General features: G+C 35.9%; 1 protein-coding gene across 7 annotated transcripts in view; it reads right to left on the bottom strand.

Moving 5' to 3' along the window:
• Positions 1 to 20,067, bottom strand: part of LOC309553178 (protocadherin gamma-B2-like) — a 374,843-nt gene that overhangs the window by 219,699 nt on the left and 135,077 nt on the right. Inside the window, exon 1 of one of the 7 annotated variants that reach the window (XM_082254112.1) lies at positions 127 to 2,629. The exons of the other annotated variants lie outside the window; for them this stretch is intronic. Coding sequence (XP_082110238.1) covers positions 127 to 2,538 — 2,412 coding nt within the window. The 5' untranslated portion in view covers positions 2,539 to 2,629. Of the gene's footprint in view, positions 1 to 126; positions 2,630 to 20,067 lie in introns of those variants that run through there. 7 annotated transcript variants of the gene reach the window in all.

The raw sequence follows: 20,067 nt of genomic DNA, 5'->3' as shown, positions 1-20,067 counted from the left end.
GTGCAAATCAGTTCTAGAATGAAGTGATATGTACATTTGAACTAAATAAACAATGGTAGTGTTTTGGAAAACATCTCCATTCTAATATAATTACCATTACCATTATCTGCGTTATTGTATACTTACCTTTATAGCAATGTTTGAAGATGTGTCTTGTCCACTTTCATTTCCAAGTCCTGAATCATCAGCATCAATTAGATTTTCTACAGGAACTTCTTGTTTGGATTTTACATAAGTAAAGTCATTTTCACATGAATCCAAAGCCACACAAACATTGTAGGAGTAGGGAAGGGTTAAGTTTCCATCGCTGTACATAGAAAGTATTCTAGGATCAACTGTTGGATACAAATTTGCATTTAGAGGTCCAAGGCATGGAGTAGGTTTTGGTTGCTTGCATTTTGAAATGAAGACTAACATTACAGTAATAATAAATAAAAACGAAATGATGGCTAAGGCGATTACTAAATACAACTGCAGATTGTTTTGTGAATCTTCATTGATCTGATTGCTTATTTTAGGAGCCACCTGTTGGAAACTATCGGCAATTACCAGATTTAAAGTCACTGTAGCTGAGAGAGAGGGATCTCCATTGTCCTTCACCATAACCACAACCTTGTGTTTCAGTATGTCTTTTTCCTGGAAAGAACGTAATGTCCTGATTTCTCCTGTATGCTCATTGATGGTGAAGTAAAATGGCTCTGAAATTTGCATGAAATGATAAGACAACCAAGCATTGTGCCCAACATCGGCATCCACTGCAACCACCTTCGTTATTAAGGATCCTGGCTCTGAGGCAAACGAGACCATCTCAAACACAGCTGATCCCCCACTTTCTGGATATGGATACAAAATTTTTGGTTCATTGTCATTGTGATCCACTATTCGGATTTCCAATGTTGAGTTGCTGCTCAGTGATGGAGAACCATTGTCTCGGGCATTAACTTGTACTATAAATTTCTTGTGCTTTTCATAGTCAAATGATCTCTGAGCATACAGAACCCCATTCTCCATGTTGACAGAAAAATAAGAGGACACTGGAAAATCGCTGCTGTAAATAGAATATATGATTTTAGCATTTTCTTCAAAATCTGAATCTGAAGCTTGCACTCGGAAGATAGAGGCTCCAGGAAGATTATTCTCTGGTACATAAGCAATATAAGGGGATTTAATAAAAACTGGTGGGTTGTCATTAACATCTGAGATCTCTAGTCTGAATATCCTTCTACTAGAAAGTGGAGGAGACCCTCTGTCTCTGGCTAACACTGTGATGTTATAACTAGATACTCTTTCTCTGTCCAAATTACTTGTAGTCACAATTCTGTAATAACTATCAGATGATAATATCAAACTGAAAGGCATTTCTTCCAAAATGTTACAATCAACTTGTCCATTTTCTCCAGAATCTTTATCATGAACCTCAATGAGCGCTATCATTGTTCCAGAAGAAGAACCCTCAGGAATGGGTGAAGATAGAGAGGTAATGGATATGTCTGGTACATTATCATTCTCATCCATCACTTCTATCAATACCTTACAATGGGAAACAAGTCCTCCTCCATCCTCAGCTTGAACAGAGAGTTCATAATTTCTTATCTTTTCAAAATCTAACTTTCTGTTTATTTTAATATCGCCACTTTTTGGTTCAATACTGAAAAGACCAGAAGGATGGACATTTCCTGATGTTTTGCTGAAGGAATAGGTGATTTGCCCATTGGTACCAGCATCTTTGTCCGTAGCATTTACATTGATTATAATAGTATTTACTGCGCTGTTCTCATTTACACTAACTTTGTACACCTTATGAGAAAATATTGGAAAATTATCATTAACATCAATAACAATCATTCGTATTACAGCCGTTCCAGATCTTACAGGATTTCCTCCATCCAATGCTGTTAAAATCAGTTCATGAACATTTTGTACTTCTTGATCCAGTGATTTCTCTAAAACAAGCTCAAGAGATTGAAATCCATCACTGCTAATCTTCTGACTTAGTGTAAAATGTGAATTGTCACTGAGTTTATATGTCTGTACTGAATTAATACCAATATCCAGATCTTCTGCATTCTGTAATGCAAATCGTGTTCCTTGTGAGGTTAGCTCAATTGTCTGTATACTGAAGGTCTCAGGGTAAAACACTGGAGGATTGTCATTAATATCCTGAATTTCTATTTTCACTTTATAAATATTGAAAGGATTTTCAACTACAGCATCAAAGCTTAGGAAACAGGTAGCTTCTGCCCCACACAGTGTCTCTCTGTCTATCCTATCCTTCACATAGAGATTTCCATTGTCTACATTCACATAAAAATATTTCTCTGAGTCTCGTGACATAATTCTCAGTTTTCTAGATGAGAGCTGATTAATATCTAATCCAAGATCCTTGGCAATATTTGCTATAACAGAGTCTTTTCTCATTTCTTCAGCAATGGTGTAATGAATCTGACCAGAGACTGAATGACACAGGCAGAAAAATAATAAGGAAAATAATACTTGCCACCTCAGTCCTTTATATATCTTAAGCTTCATGTAATTCATTCTCTACATCTGCAATCTTCTGTCAAATAATTGAATTTGCAGTATTTGTAATCCAGCAAGAGAGTAAAAAGCACTATTCAATCCACTTGAAAATAGAAAATATCCAGCACCTTTTGCAGAGAGAATCCAGAAATGACTGTGCCTTTTCATGAAGATCTGCAGTTTGTGTGAATGATGAAAATACCAGTGGATCTCCAGTTCTGTATTTTCTGCTTATTGGTCAAACAGCGGCGCTCTGAGGTGTAATTTAGGAACTGCAATGCTAACATTTTATTTAGTGAAACCTATATTATGGCTATTTTTATATGTTTTATTTTAGCCTAAAAGTACTAAATATCACATCTAATGGCATCTGCGTTTGCTATATACTATATGTAGTGTTTATTAGGCATTTACATGCATTTGTTATGTATGTGAAAAATCAGTAATGCACCATTTATAAAATTATATTTCTTTGTTAACTAAAATAAATTTGAATGTTTCTGTAAACTGTATTTGCAAAATTTTCTGAAATTATCTGACTCAAATACTTTTGCATCAAATAAAGACTTTATACACAGTCGGATCCAATGTATATTTCCCTCATAATAGACATGAGGTTTCTGGGGTCAGTCAAATTTCAAGCATTTCCCAAGTTATGTACTGAAAATATTTCCAAGTAATTGCCCATTGATGACATTAACATATTACAAAACACAGATATTTTAAAACTGTTTAAAAAATAATATTTTTAAAATCATACAATTATACCTTCCAGGGAGAAATGACTTATGGGTAATATAACTTTATTTGAATACATTTCCAAACCAGCACTGTCCAAAGTCTACCTACTATTGGTGCACTCTAGTGAAGCCAGTTCTGTGATGTACTACGTGTGGACCAGAATCACCAGCCCATTCTGATGTGGTTCAGTAGCTATATCACCACTGGTTGCCTGGTTCGGGAAAGGCTGCATGATGTTTCAACCGGTTCCCACCCGGCATATATCATGATGATGCAGGCGGGAAACTTTCATACTTCTGGGTGGACGTCATATGATGTCCTCCCAGTCAGGCCGATTGCACGCACCTGTGGGGCTGCACAGTGGTAGGATCTGTCACAGGCCATGTCCATGGGACACAGGCGATGACCGATCCGAGTACTGGCTCACTGTCATTACCATGTGACAGCCATGACCAATCACATTGGGTCACAAGACAGTTATAAACAATGGATGGCGTCCTTTCATGCCTTCCATTGGATACAACTATGTTGCTAGCTGTGCTTAGTCAGTGTGATCACATGGTACAGACAGGGGCAATCACAGCCCATCTGTACCAACCATAGCTAATCAAAACAGACTGAATAAATCAGTTTAATTCAGTAAAATGCTTGCTTATAGCAATGTAATGCACTGCTATAATCAAACCTAATGTGTAAAAAAATAAAAAAATTGATCAATTTCCCATTACTGTGGTAATATTATATTTCTTTGGTCACAGTGTGTTAAAAAAATCATAACAAAGGAAAAAAATGTAATAACAATTAATTTTTTTTAAAAAATTATATATATATATATATATATATATATATATATATTTTTGTAATGTCACTAGTCAGTGTCCCTGATTACCACTACACCCGTTATATGATAATTCTCTACTGCACTGGTGACAGTATGAAAAAAAAATACAAAAAATACCTTTTTTTTTAAAGTTCTGACAAAAAAGTACAACTTCAACAAACTGTGTTTGTACAGTCCTGACATTTTTGGGCCTCAAGAAATGGGACAGGACATTAGGATTGATCAATTTTCAGATATATATCATTGTTTGTGGACTCTATAACTTTCAGAATACACGTAGACCTACATTAAAGAAGAACAATTATTTATTTGTAAAATTATATAACGGAACTAATAAAAATGCATTTTTCTTTTCAAAATTTTCAGTCAAATACAGGAATCAGTTCTCTTTAGAAATTGACTAATTTGCTAGATAAGTAGAACAGTATTTGAAGTGATATCATGTTAAAAAAAATCCTCAGTAACACTGGTATGTGATGCATATTCTCTGAATTTGCTTCTTTTTATAGAATAACTCCATATCACTACTATATATATATATATATATATATATATATATATATATATATATATATATATATATATATATAAAATCACCGCAGTGCATAAATATAAGCATTTAGGAAGGACTATACCCTCTCAGTGGAGGAAACCTAATATTTGCTTTATTGGTTCCCATTTTTGTAAACATGCAAAAAAAGATTTTTAGTATACTCTCCAAAACAGAGAAAAAAAGAGAAGGAAGGAGCACAGGAAGAAGATTTGGAGTTAGTAAAAAAAATAAATATAGAGCCAAAGGTAAAAACAGTCTTTGTCAACATCTGAATCGTTGCTAGAATCCAGATGAGAATGGCAGTTGCTGTGGAATATCTTGGCAGTAAGAGCAGTAGAATCATGGTTTGTACTTGGTAGTTGAAGGAATAATAAACTAATGCAGTTTTTTTCCCTCATACAGAAAAATTGTAAATGAGTATTCCTGTGTGACTACTCCTCTCCCTCAACATATCATAATTTGATAAGTCTCAATGAAGACAAAAAAACTTGGACTATGGCATAATTCAATAAACATAGTGCAGCAAATAAGTGAAAACAGAAACAAACGTTTTGAGTAGTGGGCTCCAAGTCTTCAACCCTTGTGGTTCAAGTAAGTAAAGTTGTTAACTTGTTTTATTCAACATCTCACTATTCTAAATGGGTGATTTGTTTATTTAAAAATAAATACAGTGTCGTAAATTACCTATGCTGAAACTACTATTTTTTTTTTTTAAACAAAATGGAAATGGATGCATTTGGACAACACATAAGGTTTTGGCAAGTATGGACAACACAGAAGGTGCTGAATTATCAAGGACTCTAAGACAAGAACCACCTGCAAATCTTTACGTCAAGCAATAAGACTCAGACTTTTTTTCCTATTGCCATATGCCAAAATAGGTTTGGATATGACTGTTCAAGAGTAACGCAGTGGGCACAAACACTACTCCAAATAATTTAGGTGCCTGCACTACTCCACAATCCCCACCTACTTGTAAATCTTCAGTAGGAGCTAGAAGCAAAGACAGATGGAACAGTCTCCAAAAGGTTTTGGCAAGTATGGACAAAGCAGAAGGTGCGGACTTACCAAACACCCTAAGACAAGAACAACCTGCAAATTCTTACATCAAGCAGTCGGACTCAGACTTTATCCCCTACTGCCATATGCCAGTGTAGGTTTGGATATGACTGTTCTAGAGTAACACAGTGAGTGTCAATGCTACTCCAAATGATATAGGTGCCTGCACTACTTCACAATCCCCACATACATGTACATTTTCAGCAGGAGCTAAAAGCAAAGACAGATGGTACAGTCTCTAACATCATATAAATGCAAAACACCAGTAGGCATAAAACAGCAAGGAGGTTTATTATATTTTAGGCACAAGCCAGACTAAGGCCCCTTTTACACTTGGAAACTTGTCCTGCGACTTGGGACATGTCATACTCCATGATCACCAATGAGTACCATTCATATCTGTGTGACTTCAAGTCACAGTGACTTTAAAGTAGACCCTGCACTACTTTGATCCGACTTTGATGAGTTTTGAGGCCCATTACCTCAAGATTACACAGGCATTGCTTCAAGTCCAGTCAAAAATGCTTTAAAATTTACTTTTAGGTCGCACAAGTGTGAAACAACAGAAGGCGGATATTTCATCAAGCAAAATGCAAATGTACTGCAGAGACTGAAGTTTTGGAACTATGAGAGACTCTTATTATACACACAAGTACATTGGCATGTAATTACAGTATAAGGAAAATGTCTGTAGGGCTATCTGTAACTATTTTAAAACCTTCTAATAGAAAAAAAACATTGAAATGGAAAAATATTCCTCGAATCAACTTGAATATATACATTTGAATTAAGAGAAATATGCACTGGCAATATTTTGGAAAATATCTGCATTTTAATATATTTATCATTGCAAGATTTACTGTATATTCACCTGCATGGCACTGTCTGAAGATATGACTTTTCCATCTTCATTTCCAAGTCCTGAGTCATCAGCATCAATTAGATTTTCTACAGGAACTTCTTGTTGGGATTTTACATAAGTAAAATCATTTTCACATGAATCCAAAGCGACACAAACATTGTATGAATAGGGAAGTGTTAAGTTTCCATCGCTGTACATAGAGAGTATTCTGGGATCGACTGTTGGATACAGATTTGCATTTAGAGGTCCAAGACATGGAGTGGGTTTTGGTTGCTTGCATTTTGAAATAAAGACTAACAATACAGTAATAATAAATAAAAAGGAAATAATGGCTAGGGAAATTACTAAATACAACTGCAGATTGGTTTGAAGATCTTCATTGATCTGATTGCTTGTTTTAGGGGGCACCTGTTGGAAATTATCTACAATAACAAGATTTATATTGACTGTAGCTGAGAGAGAGGGGTCTCCATTGTCCTTCACCATAATAATAACTTTGTGGTTTAGTATATCTTTCTCCTGAAAAGGACGCACTGTTCGGATTTCTCCTGTATGTTCATTGATGGTGAAGTAAGATGACTCTGACTTTTGTAAAAAATGATAAGACAACCAAGCATTGTGCCCAATATCTGCATCCACTGCAACCACCTTCGTGATTAAGGAACCTGGTTCAGATGAAAAAGGGACCATCTCAAACACAGCTGTTCCTCCACTTTCTGGTTGTGGATACAAAATTATGGGTTCGTTGTCATTGTGATCCACTATTCGGATTACCATTGTTAAGTTGCTGCTAAGTGGTGGAGAACCATTGTCTCTGGCATTAACGTGTACTATAAATTCCTTATGCTTTTCATAGTCAAATGATCTCTGAGCATAGATGACTCCATTCTCCATGTTGACAGAAAAATAAGAGGACACTGGGAAATTTTCACTGTACATGGAATATATAATTTTAGCATTTTCTCCATAATCAGGATCTAAAGCTTGTACTCTGTAAATAGAAGCTCCAGGTATGTTATTCTCGGGTACATAAGCGACATGAGAAGATTTCATAAAAATTGGTGGGTTGTCATTAACATCTGATATCTCCAGTCTGATTACCCTTCTACTGGATAGAGCAGATGATCCTCTGTCACTAGCTAAGACTGTGATATTGTAAATAGATAATGTCTCTCTGTCCAAATTACTTGTAGTCACAATTCTGTAATAGCTATCAGTTGATGACATCAGGCTGAAAGGTGATTCCTCTAAAATGGTACAATCAACTTGTCCATTTTCTCCTGAGTCTTTATCATGAATTTCAATGAGAGCTATCATTGTTCCAGGTGCAGAATCTTCAGGAATGGGTGAGGATAATGAGGTGATTGATATCTCTGGAGCATTGTCATTCTCATCTATGACTTCTACCAATACCTTACAATGGGAGACTAGTCCTCCTCCATCTTTAGCTTGAACAGAAAGTTCGAAATTAATTGTCTCTTCAAAATCCAACATATTGCTTATTTTGATTTCGCCACTTTTGTGATGAATACTGAAAAGACCAGATGGATGAACATTTCCTGATGTTTTGCTAAAGGAATAAGTGATTTGCCCATTTGTACCAGCATCTTTGTCACTTGCGTTTACATTGATTATAGTAGTATTTACCACAATATTCTCATTCACACTAACTTTGTAAACCTCTTGGGAAAATATTGGGAAATTATCGTTAGCATCAATGACAATGATTCGTATTACAGCTGTTCCAGATCTCACAGGATTTCCCCCATCCAGAGCTGTTAAAATCAGTTCATGAACATTTTGTAATTCTTGATCCAATGATTTCTCTAACACAAGCTCAGGAGATTTATATCCATCACTGCTAATCTTCTGATTTAGTGTAAAATGTGAATTGTCACTGAGTGTATATGTCTGTACTGAATTAATACCAATATCCAGATCTTCTGCATTTTGTAAAGCAAACCTTGTTCCTGGTGATGTTAGTTCAATAATTTCTATAGTGAAAGTCTCGGAATAAAATGCTGGAGGATTGTCATTAATATCCTGAATTTCTATTTTCACTTTAAAAATATTGAAAGGATTTTCAACCACAGCATCAAAGGTTAGGAAGCAGGTAGGTGCTGCTCTACACAATGTCTCTCTGTCTATCCTGTCCTTCACATACAGATTTCCATTATCTAAATTTACATAAAAATATTTCTCTGAGTCTCGTGACACAATTCTCAGCTTTCTAGATGATAGGTGTTTAATATCTAATCCAAGATCATCGGCAACATTTGCTATAACAGAGTCTTTTCTCATTTCTTCTGCAATTGAATAATGAACTTGACCTGAGACTAAATGACATGGGCAGGAAAATAAGAAGTAAAAAAATACTTGCCACCTCAGTATTTTGCATGTCTTTGGCTTCATCTGATCTATTTTCCGTATCTGCAATCTTCCACCAAATGTTATATTTGTAATCCAGTGAGAGAGGAATAGGACACTGTTAGATCCCCTTAATAAGGAAAAGTGAATATATCTCTTGCTGAGAGAATCTAGAAATGGCTGTGCCTCTTCACTCAGATCTGCAGTGTATCTGAATAATGAAATTACCAGTGGATCTTCAGTTCTGTATTTTTCTGCTTATTGGTCAAACAGCGGCGCTCTGAGGTGTAATTGAGGAACTGCAATGCTAACATTTTGTTCAATAAAACGTATTATATGTTAAGGCTATTTTAAGATTTTAAATGTAGCCCCAATAAATATAATTTTTAAAATGTTTCTTCTCAAATATTATCTGTTGTTGAGTTTATTATCATCATTCATTTTATTTAGCATTTTATATATTCTGTGAGTTATCAATAGTACAACATTTTCCAAAATGATAATACAGTAAACCCCCACTCCATCGCGGTTCAGTTTTTGCAGTCCCGGTATATTGCATTTTTTTTTGTAATGTTATTTTACTATATAAATCATTAAAAATGAAATATTTTTGTGTTTTCCATAGCTCTTGCTATGTCTCTCAGTATCTTTTATGTGTTTAAATGAGTTTCTATTGTTTTAAAAGTGTGTTTAAAGACCTTAAAATGCTTTTACACGTACAGTGACAGTAAAAAAAACATGCCTACAATGCATTTTAATAGGGTTTTTTCTATTTCGCGGATTTTCACTTTTCACGGCTGGGTCCGGAACGTAACCCCCGCAATGGAGGGGGGTTTACTGTATCTGTCTCTCTCTCTCCCACAATAGACAGCAGTTTAACCACTTAAGCCCCGGAAGATTTTACCCCCTTCCTGACCAGGGCCTATTTTGCGATTCGGCACTGCGTGACTTTAACGGACAATTGCACGGTCATGCGACGCTGTACCTAAACGAATTTTACATCCTTTTTTTCCCACAAACAGAGCTTTCTTTTGGTGGTATTTGATCACCTGTGCGATTTTTTTATCATGCGCTATAAACAAAAAAAGTGTGTAAATTTTGCAAATATAGCAATATTTTTCACATTTTTTTGTATGAAATTCCTCAAAAAAAATGTAAAAATCAAAATTTTTTAAAATTTTCAGCCAATTTGTTTTATGCTACATATGTTTGGTAAAAAAAATCGCAAAAAGCATATTTTGATAGGTTTGTGCAAAAGTTATCTCGTTTACTAACAAAGGGAACTATTTTTGTCATTTTTGTTGTTTTTTTTTTTAATGCATAATGGCGGCGATCTGCGTTTTTTTTTTTGCGGTACTGCGACATTGCGCCGGACAGATCGGACCCTTGACTGACATTTTTGACACTTTTGGGGTTACCAGTGACATTTCTACAGTAATCAGTGCTATACATATGCACTGTTACTGTAAAATTACACTGGCAGTAATGGGGTTAACTTTTTTTGAGAGGGAGGGGTGGTGTGTGTCCCTAGGGGCATGATTCCATCTGTGATTGGCTGTGGCTTGAGGTGCAGGAACAGTGATCAATGGTCCTACATAGTAGAACCGTATGATCACTGTTTCTACACAGGGGAGAATGGCAGACGGCTTGTTTACATCAGCCGCCTGCCTTTCTCCCTCTGCACCGACGATCGCCACTGTCCGCCGGTCACACGCGCGGGGGGGTCCGTGACCGCGCAGGAGCGGGAGCGTGCCTCCGGGGGCCCGTGCTCGCTCCCTAGACCCTCACAGGCTAGCGACGTAGATCTACGTCACTCTGCCTGTGAGGGGCTGACTGCCGACGTTAATAGTCGTGCGGCAGTCGGCAAGTGGTCAAACCTGACAGAGGTTCTATATCTCCACACTCAATGAAAAAAAAAGTCTTGACCTAACAAGCCCTAATTATTATTTACTTTCATTATACTCCACTAAAAAAAAAGCAAATCATTGCAAAGAAGTTACTATCCTAGTTATGCAAGAAAATGGTCTTGTAGTATGAGAATTTGCAGAACCTTTAGTACTACAGTAAGACTGTATAGATTTATATAGTATTGTTTGTTTCACCGAAGATTGAAAAACGCTTGCTTGCTTTTTTGTGCCAAGAATAAGCTTACCATAAGATGGATTTCAGATGAAGGCGCAATGTTTCTTTGTGAGCATGAAGATTCCAATTTACTACATGGCATTACATTATTCTGGAGTGATGCAAATCACAGAGCATACTATATTTCCTGATTATGCCTGATCTGCTGGATCATCTTTACAAATATTAGGCCTTATTTATACAAAAATATATGTTTTTAGTATATTGAAGTGCAAACTGAAATGAACAACATGGATATAAAGTAAATTTGGCCTAACATATGAAACCTGACTTTTTAAACCAATTAAAGAAGTCTCACTAAAGATTTTCTTTCTTGCTCTTCTTTTCCTGGTGATAAAGTGCATATTGTTGATTCTGGCATATTGCACATTGTCCTGTCTACCTACGTAGGTGGTACTGATTTTGTTACTGTGATATCATAGTGGACAGGACCCTCCTATCCCCCGACCACTATTCAACCAAGCATATGTCAAGAAGAAAAAAATGATATCCCCACAGTATTTACTATAAACTGATGATGCACAAGAACAAAAATGTACTAATAAATATAGGGTGTGTGCTCCAGTGTCCAAACAGACATTAGCTAAGTGTTTGCATGCCCAAAAAAAATTATGTTCTTTACATGTTCTTTCTTTAAAGTCTGTACACTATAGCAACTATATTACATGAACCTACCACAGAAAACGTAAATAGAGGTCTGTGTGACTGTAAATTCACGGTTTAAATCTCTCTCTTTTGTCTAACTACCTTACTAGACTGCATAGGTTTTAAAAATCTGTCATATTCATTAGAGACAAGACCTCACAGTCAGCAGATCATGCCACACGGAAACCAATGAATTATTGCCAAAGTCCAAAAAGTAAGTGACACTCCTATTTTGAAGCATAATTACTGTTTAACTGCTCATAAACAGTATATTTGTATGAGAAAACAATGTGCAGGTTTTGGAATATGAATGTTGATTTCTGCTTAGCTTTGATAGTAGCTGGTAAACCAGTCTGGATAAGCCCTCGTAGCCAGGCCATGGGCAGACTATTATCAGTATTACTACTTTCACTAATGTCTGTCAAGTTCAGTTCTTTGCTGGTGCAGGGAAAAGCAAAGCAGAATCCAATAGGCAGATGATTCCTGATTTTGTCATGTTAAGACAATATCAAAAAATTAATTTAGACTATTTTATCTTTTTGTCGAGAGCTCCTTCCATATATTCACATCTTTTCCTGGTAACCTGCTGGAGAACCCACAGTGGGGTAGCCTTGCCTGTTGTAACCTGAGCCAGTGAGCTCTTCAAATGTTTTTTGCCTTTTTTTAACTCATATCAAAGTCCTAGCACCTCTTGGATGCCCTTTTTTCATTGGAGTCTTTTTTATATAAATTACTTCCTTCATGCTATTTTCAGGTCTATGGTCAAATGTACCCTATTTTGCAAGAACATTAGACTATCAAAAATGTGTAATTGACCCCCTGACCTCGGTGCAGGCACCTCATCCTGAACACTACAATTCAAAAAAAAAAAAGGTGGTTCATAGTTCTTTCTGTACACAGGGTGAACTTTTGGCCCCCATATACCATACCTGTGACAAGGCTATGGACACCGAGGCATATTTTTATCAAACAGTAAATGTTTTTTAAACAAATCCTCCCTAAACTCTGTGGCTAAAGGCACACCAGAGAAATTTTTCCTCATAGTTCTAAGTAGAGCCACTTAGGTTGGTACTAGTAGGTGTCTCAGCAGCCAAAGCTCACACTGCTCCCCTTATCTTAGTACCTGCCCAATGTTTACTTTAAAAGGCTAAAAAACCTGGCAAATCACTGATGAATGGGGAATAGGAGAACTAAAGCTGATGCTAGTGCTGACTTTATTTGTTCTGCAATAAGCTTTAGGGATGACTTGCTGCACAGTGCCTGCAGCTACCGAGATCAGTGAGAGTTTGTACATATATATATATATATATATATATATACATATATATTTGTATATAATAGACTAGCGTTAGCATTTAAATACATAAAACTATAATGCTGTATGGCTGTTATAAAAACACCGAAACTGTGTATGAATGAGGTGTCAATTTTGAAAAAAAATCCCCAAAATAAATAAAAAAGTAAAAAAAAAGCAGGCAATATAAACAATGATTAAAAAATATCATACATTTCTGCCAGCTAAAAACTAACCACTGTAATTTATACTTATGCTCATGATCATCCCTAATGCGCCTGTTTCTTTTTACATTTTATGGGCAATTATATAAAATTACATAAAGGAAAAAAACATCTGCAATATGCAACATTCCAATCCTTATTGCCAGTGATTTTCATAGAAAGTAATACAGTATATAATGCCTTAATGTATAATTAAGGCATTATATACTTACACTTAATGTGCAAGCTATTCAAAAGGTATTATATGCATTCTACTTGGAGGGTATATAAAAATGACAAACTTGCTAAAAAGAAATTGGACAGAATAGTTTATATTGCGTGCATGTTTCCAAATCTTATACAGTAATAAAGAAAAATACCCTAACTTTACACATTCTACATGTGCTTAATAGTCGGTTATGGGGTTTTCATATACCATTTATAATACACTACAAAATTTACAAGAACAAAACAAAAGTATAGCTCATTTTTCGTGCTTATAGTATAAGTACCTCTTATCAACACTGTCCAGCCAATGCAATGAATAAACATGCCTGGCATGAAAATTTCTGGTATATATGGATGTCTATGTATCTATAATACACTGAAACCATAAAACAAATGATCAGAAAAGGAACCCACAAGTAAGCTTCTTTTATGTACTATGGTAAATGCCTTAGCTCCTAGCCTAATTGGCATATACCTAACATAATAACAAAAAGCAGCTTTGTAAAGCCAGAGTAAATTACAACCAGACTTGTATAAAGTACTCGAAATTTCTACTTGAGTAAAAGTACAAGTGCTCGATCAAAAAGTGACTTGAGTAGAAGTGGAAGTGCTCGCAGAAAAAGTTACTTAAGTAGAAGTACTAAAGTATTCAACATTTTTTTTACTTAAGTATTGCAAGTAGTTTTTTTCAAAAAATTTGCTACTTAAGTACTAAAAGTAAAAAGTACCAGTAGTTTTGAAAAAAAATTCTACTCAAGTACTGAAAGTAGAAGTACAAGTACTGTGTTATGTAGTTATTAAAGAAAGAAGTCAAAAGTTTGAACATCATATTGTTTTTTATTATTTCAAATGATTTATTCAAATGATTAACCTGTGTTTGTTAGTAGTTTCTTGATGCACTTTAAGCGCTGTAGCACCATTTATTTGTTTGTTTCATATTTTCTTTTTATTGGAAAGATTTGGTATAGCAGCTTTTATTATACACAGCCTTTATTTTCGTATGCGCTGATTTACAAATTACATTATACACATTTTTTTGAGCTTTATGCAACCTGCCATCTACTGTTCTGGCAGTGGTAATTTTTTTAAAAGTAACGAGTAACTATGCAGCACAAAAAAAAAATACTTGAGTAGAAGTATCGAAATCATCGAAAAAATGTAGTGAAGTAAAAGTAGAAGTAGGAGAAAAAAATTCTACTCTAGGAAAGTACAGATACCGCATTTCGGTACTTAAGTACAGTACTTAAGTAGTTCTACTTCGTTACTATACATCTCTGATTACAACCATATCATTAATCTGTATACTACTGCAACTTACCTGACTGACTGCAGTGGATGGAAGTGCTTCTTTTAAGTTATCATTTCCAGGGCCTGAATCATCTGTGTCAATCAGATTATCCACAGCAACATTTTGATTTGACTTCAAAAAACCAAATTCACTTTCAGATGGGTCCAATGCCACACATACATTGTATGAGTAGGGTAAGGATAATGTTCCATCACTATACATGGAAAGTACCCTGGGATCAGCTGGAGGATATAGGCTTGAACTTAAAGTTCTGAAGTTTGGTAATGGTTTTGATTCCTTGCATTTTGATATGATGACCAAGATAAAAGTTATAATAAACAACAAAGAGATCAATGCTAAGGCAATTACCAAGTACAAATGCAAGTGTGACTGAGGACTTTCATTTGTAGGTTGATTACTTAGTTTAGGAACAATCTGCTGGAAATTATCTGCAACAATGAGGCTCAAGGTGACTGTAGCTGAAAGAGCTGGAATGCCATTATCTCTCACCATCACCACAACTTTTTGATTCAATATATCTTTCTCTTGAAGGATTCGTGATGTCCTGATTTCTCCTGTAAGTTCAGTAATGACAAAAAATGATGGTTCCTGCTTTTTTATGAAATGATAAGAAAGCCAACCATTATGTCCAGAGTCTTCATCCACTGCAACCACCTTTGTTATTAAAGAACCAGGCTCAACTGTGAAAGGAACAATTTCAAAAGCACCTTGGCTACCATCTCCTTGTGATGGGAATAAGATTCTTGGAACATTATCATTCTGATCCACTATACGGATAAGTAATGTTGTGTTGGTATTTAAAGATGGGGTTCCATTGTCTGTAGCAGTTACTTGTATTAAAAATTCCTTGTGCTGCTCAAAATCAAAAGATTTTTGAGCATAAAGAGCTCCAGTCTTCATATTGATGGAAAGAAAAGAAGACACAGGAAAGTCTTCTACCTTTAATTCGGGTACTGGATATCTGCATACTGAATAACTGATCTTTGCATTTTCACCAGCATCAGGATCGGAAGCTTGTATACTGTATATTGAGACACCCGGTAAATTGTTCTCTGGTATGTAAACAACATATGAAGATTTCATAAATACTGGTGAATTATCATTAACATCTGATATGTCCAGTCTGATGGTCTTTCTGCTAGAAAGTGGAGGAAATCCTCTGTCAGTGGCTACAATTGTGATATTATAGCTGGGCACTTTCTCTCTGTCAATATCACCTGTTGTAACAATTCTATAATAACTGTCAGAAGACATTACTAAACTGAATGAAGACTGTTCCATTAGCTTACAATCAACATACCCATTTTCTCCAGAATCTTGATCATCAACTTCAATTAGAGCTATTACTGTTCCAGGTATGGAATCTTCTGCGACAGGAGAAAATAATGATGTGATTGATATCTCAGGAGCATTATCATTTTCATCTATGACTTCTATCAGTACCTTACAATGAGTGATATGGCCACCTCCATCTTTTGCTTGTATTGATAGTTCATAATTTTTTGTTATTTCAAAATCTAACTTTTTATTTATCTTGATTTCTCCAGTGTTTGCATTAATGCAGAACGTTCCTGTGTGGTGTACACTTCCTGATGTTTTGCTGAAAGAATAGTTTATTTGTGAAAATATACCTTCATCTTTATCCATAGCATTCACAGTAATTATTGTTGTATTGATTGGAACATTTTCATACACACTAATTTTATATATTGTCTGTGAAAATTCTGGAAAATTATCATTAGCATCTATGACAGTTATCTTTATTCCTACAGTGCCAGATCTGATAGGTTTTCCTCCATCAGCAGCTGTTAATAAAAATTCATGTACATTTTGAGATTCACGATCTAATGGTTTTTCTAGCACAAGTTCAAGAAATTTACTTCCATCTGAATTAAATTTTTCACTCAGTGCAAAATGCTCATTGTCACTGAGCTTATATGTTTGTACAGAATTAATACCAAAATCCGGATCTTCTGCATTTTGTAAAGCAAATCGTGTCCCTACTGATGTCGATTCCATTGTTTCAAATGTGAATGTGTTGAGATAAAACACTGGAGAATTGTCATTTATGTCCTGAATATCTATCTTGACTCTAAATATATTTAGGGGATTTTCAAGCACAGCATCAAAGGTTAGGAAGCAGGTAGCTGCTGTCCCACACAATATCTCTCTATCTATCCTGTCCTTCACATAGAGATTTCCATTATCTAGATTCACATAAACATATTTATCTGAAGTACGTGATACAATTCTCAGTTTTCTAGAGGAGAGCATACTAACATCTAATCCAAGATCATTTGCTATATTTGCTATAACAGAGTCTTTTCTCATTTCTTCTACAATGGAATAATGGATTTTCTTATATGTATGGGTGGTTCCTGCGCTATCTGAGGATATGTGTTTTTCCCTTCTTACTGCTGCACCACAGTACTGGTACCAGGAACCAGTTAATACAATGTATACAGTTTAGGTGGGTGATGCGCTTCAGAAGTGGATATAAAGTAAAAATATAAATATAATATAATAAATGTATAAACTGGCGTGGTAAAAAGTGTTCTAGTGATAAAAGGTGTTGATGTTGGTTAATAAAGGGTGGTCCAATACTTCATATATATCTCATATATATATATATCAATATAAATAAACTATTCCAGTTATCTTCTATACAATAAAGTGCTGAGTGTTTATACTTTCCTAAAAGGTATCAATAAATAAACCGTAGACAAGATAAAAATAAAGATACTTCAAAAAAAGATACAAAGTGCTGTGTGCTCATTTGCTTAGATCAAAAAATGAATAAATAAATAAAGTGCTGTGTTTATAGTGTCCATATATATAGAAATCCAAAATCAGGTGTCATTCCCTTCGATATCATTAAATAAAACAAGGTGCTCTCATGCAGAGTATGGGTGTTGTGACTTGTTGCCTCCACCAGGTGTCACATCTAGGTGCTCTATATTCTCACCTCAATAAGGTGTATATTGCGCCTGTATACAAAGCTTAGTCTCCGAATATCATATAGGCTTTACTTATTCCGGTATCTTGCTCCTCCTTCAAGTGTTTCCTGTCCTGTCCTGTTTAGTATTTTGGGGTGCATACACTTTCCGTCCTTAATTCCATATCGTGGCCTCGGGCTAGAGGTTATCCTATTCCTCTGTAAGGTTTTACCATCATTTGGAGAGAACACAAGAGCACTGCCCTATTCTTGGGCACTATCTCTTTTTTTCACCTGTCCCCAGGCAAGGTTTTCCTGCAGCACCACAGACCACACCCTAGGCTCTACGGCCTCTCCTCCTGTGAGGTAAAGTCCGAACTGGAGCTTGAGTGCTGAGGATTCAGGCGAAAACGAAGTCAGAGAGATCAGGCCGGCAACAGATCGGGCAAAGCGGTATCCAAACGAAATCCAAAGAATGGTCAGGCAGGCAGAAATCATACACAAGCTGGCGGTGAAGTACAGATTCGGCAGGCTGAAGAGGGGTCACGAATACAGGCAAAAGTTCATACACGAAAGTCTATCAAAGAGCAAGCAGCACACCCAGAAAGATATTCCAAAACAAACGGCCGAATATCTTTCTGGGTGTGCTGCTTGCTCTTTGATAGACTTTCGTGTATGAACTTTTGCCTGTATTCGTGACCCCTCTTCAGCCTGCCGAATCTGTACTTCACCGCCAGCTTGTGTATGATTTCTGCCTGCCTGACCATTCTTTGGATTTCGTTTGGATACCGCTTTGCCCGATCTGTTGCCGGCCTGATCTCTCTGACTTCGTTTTCGCCTGAATCCTCAGCACTCAAGCTCCAGTTCGGACTTTACCTCACAGGAGGAGAGGCCGTAGAGCCTAGGGTGTGGTCTGTGGTGCTGCAGGAAAACCTTGCCTGGGGACAGGTGAAAAAAAAAAAAAAAGAGATAGTGCCCAAGAATAGGGCAGTGCTCTTGTGTTCTCTCCAAATGATGGTAAAACCTTACAGAGGAATAGGATAACCTCTAGCCCGAGGCCACGATATGGAATTAAGGACGGAAAGTGTATGCACCCCAAAATACTAAACAGGACAGGACAGGAAACACTTGAAGGAGGAGCAAGATACCGGAATAAGTAAAGCCTATATGATATTCGGAGACTAAGCTTTGTATACAGGCGCAATATACACCTTATTGAGGTGAGAATATAGAGCACCTAGATGTGACACCTGGTGGAGGCAACAAGTCACAACACCCATACTCTGCATGAGAGCACCTTGTTTTATTTAATGATATCGAAGGGAATGACACCTGATTTTGGATTTCTATATATATGGACACTATAAACACAGCACTTTATTTATTTATTCATTTTTTGATCTAAGCAAATGAGCACACAGCACTTTGTATCTTTTTTTGAAGTATCTTTATTTTTATCTTGTCTACGGTTTATTTATTGATACCTTTTAGGAAAGTATAAACACTCAGCACTTTATTGTATAGAAGATAACTGGAATAGTTTATTTATATTGATATATATATATATGAGATATATATGAAGTATTGGACCACCCTTTATTAACCAACATCAACACCTTTTATCACTAGAACACTTTTTACCACGCCAGTTTATACATTTATTATATTATATTTATATTTTTACTTTATATCCACTTCTGAAGCGCATCACCCACCTAAACGGAATAATGGATTTGACCTGAGACTGAATGACACAGCCAGGAAAATAGGAAGGAAAATATTACTTGCCATCTAGCTCCTTTGTATGTCTGTGAATGTTTTTTCATTTTCAGCTTCTGTGATCCTTGTAGAATTTGTATTCCAGTGAATGCAGAAGGGTGTAATGAGTTGTTCAATGCAAGAAAGATGCAGCCATGTACACTGCATAGAGAATCCAGAAAATGGCTGTGTGATAAAGCAGTGTGTGTGAATGATAAAAATGTCAGTGGATCGCCAGTTCTGTATTTTTCTCCTTATTGGTCAAACAGCGGCGCTCTGAGGTAAAACTGAGGAACTGCAATTCTAAAGATTTTTCTAGTCTTACTAGATTTTCAGAATCTTTTTCCATTAAAATAAAGTGTGAAACATGATACTTTAAAATCACCATTCCCCTTTTTGTCTAAACAGAAATAAATAAAACCTACAGTATTGTTACAGAGAGTTTGAGATGTGCTTTTGTTGAATAATCTTTTCTTTGAAGTTTGTCGACATCATACAAATTAAAATAAAGAGTAGAGTAAAACTTTGTGCAAGATGCATTAGTAGCAGGAAGTATTCAGCAGTGATCAAACTAATTTTGTGTAGGCAATCTTGCATTCATATGGACACA

Source organism: Pelophylax lessonae (genome assembly GCF_965119305.1).
Source record: "Pelophylax lessonae genome assembly, chromosome: 4".
Lineage (NCBI taxonomy): Eukaryota > Metazoa > Chordata > Amphibia > Anura > Ranidae > Pelophylax > Pelophylax lessonae.
Note: the sequence above shows the minus strand (reverse complement) of the source record. Positions and strands in the feature narration are given on the sequence as shown.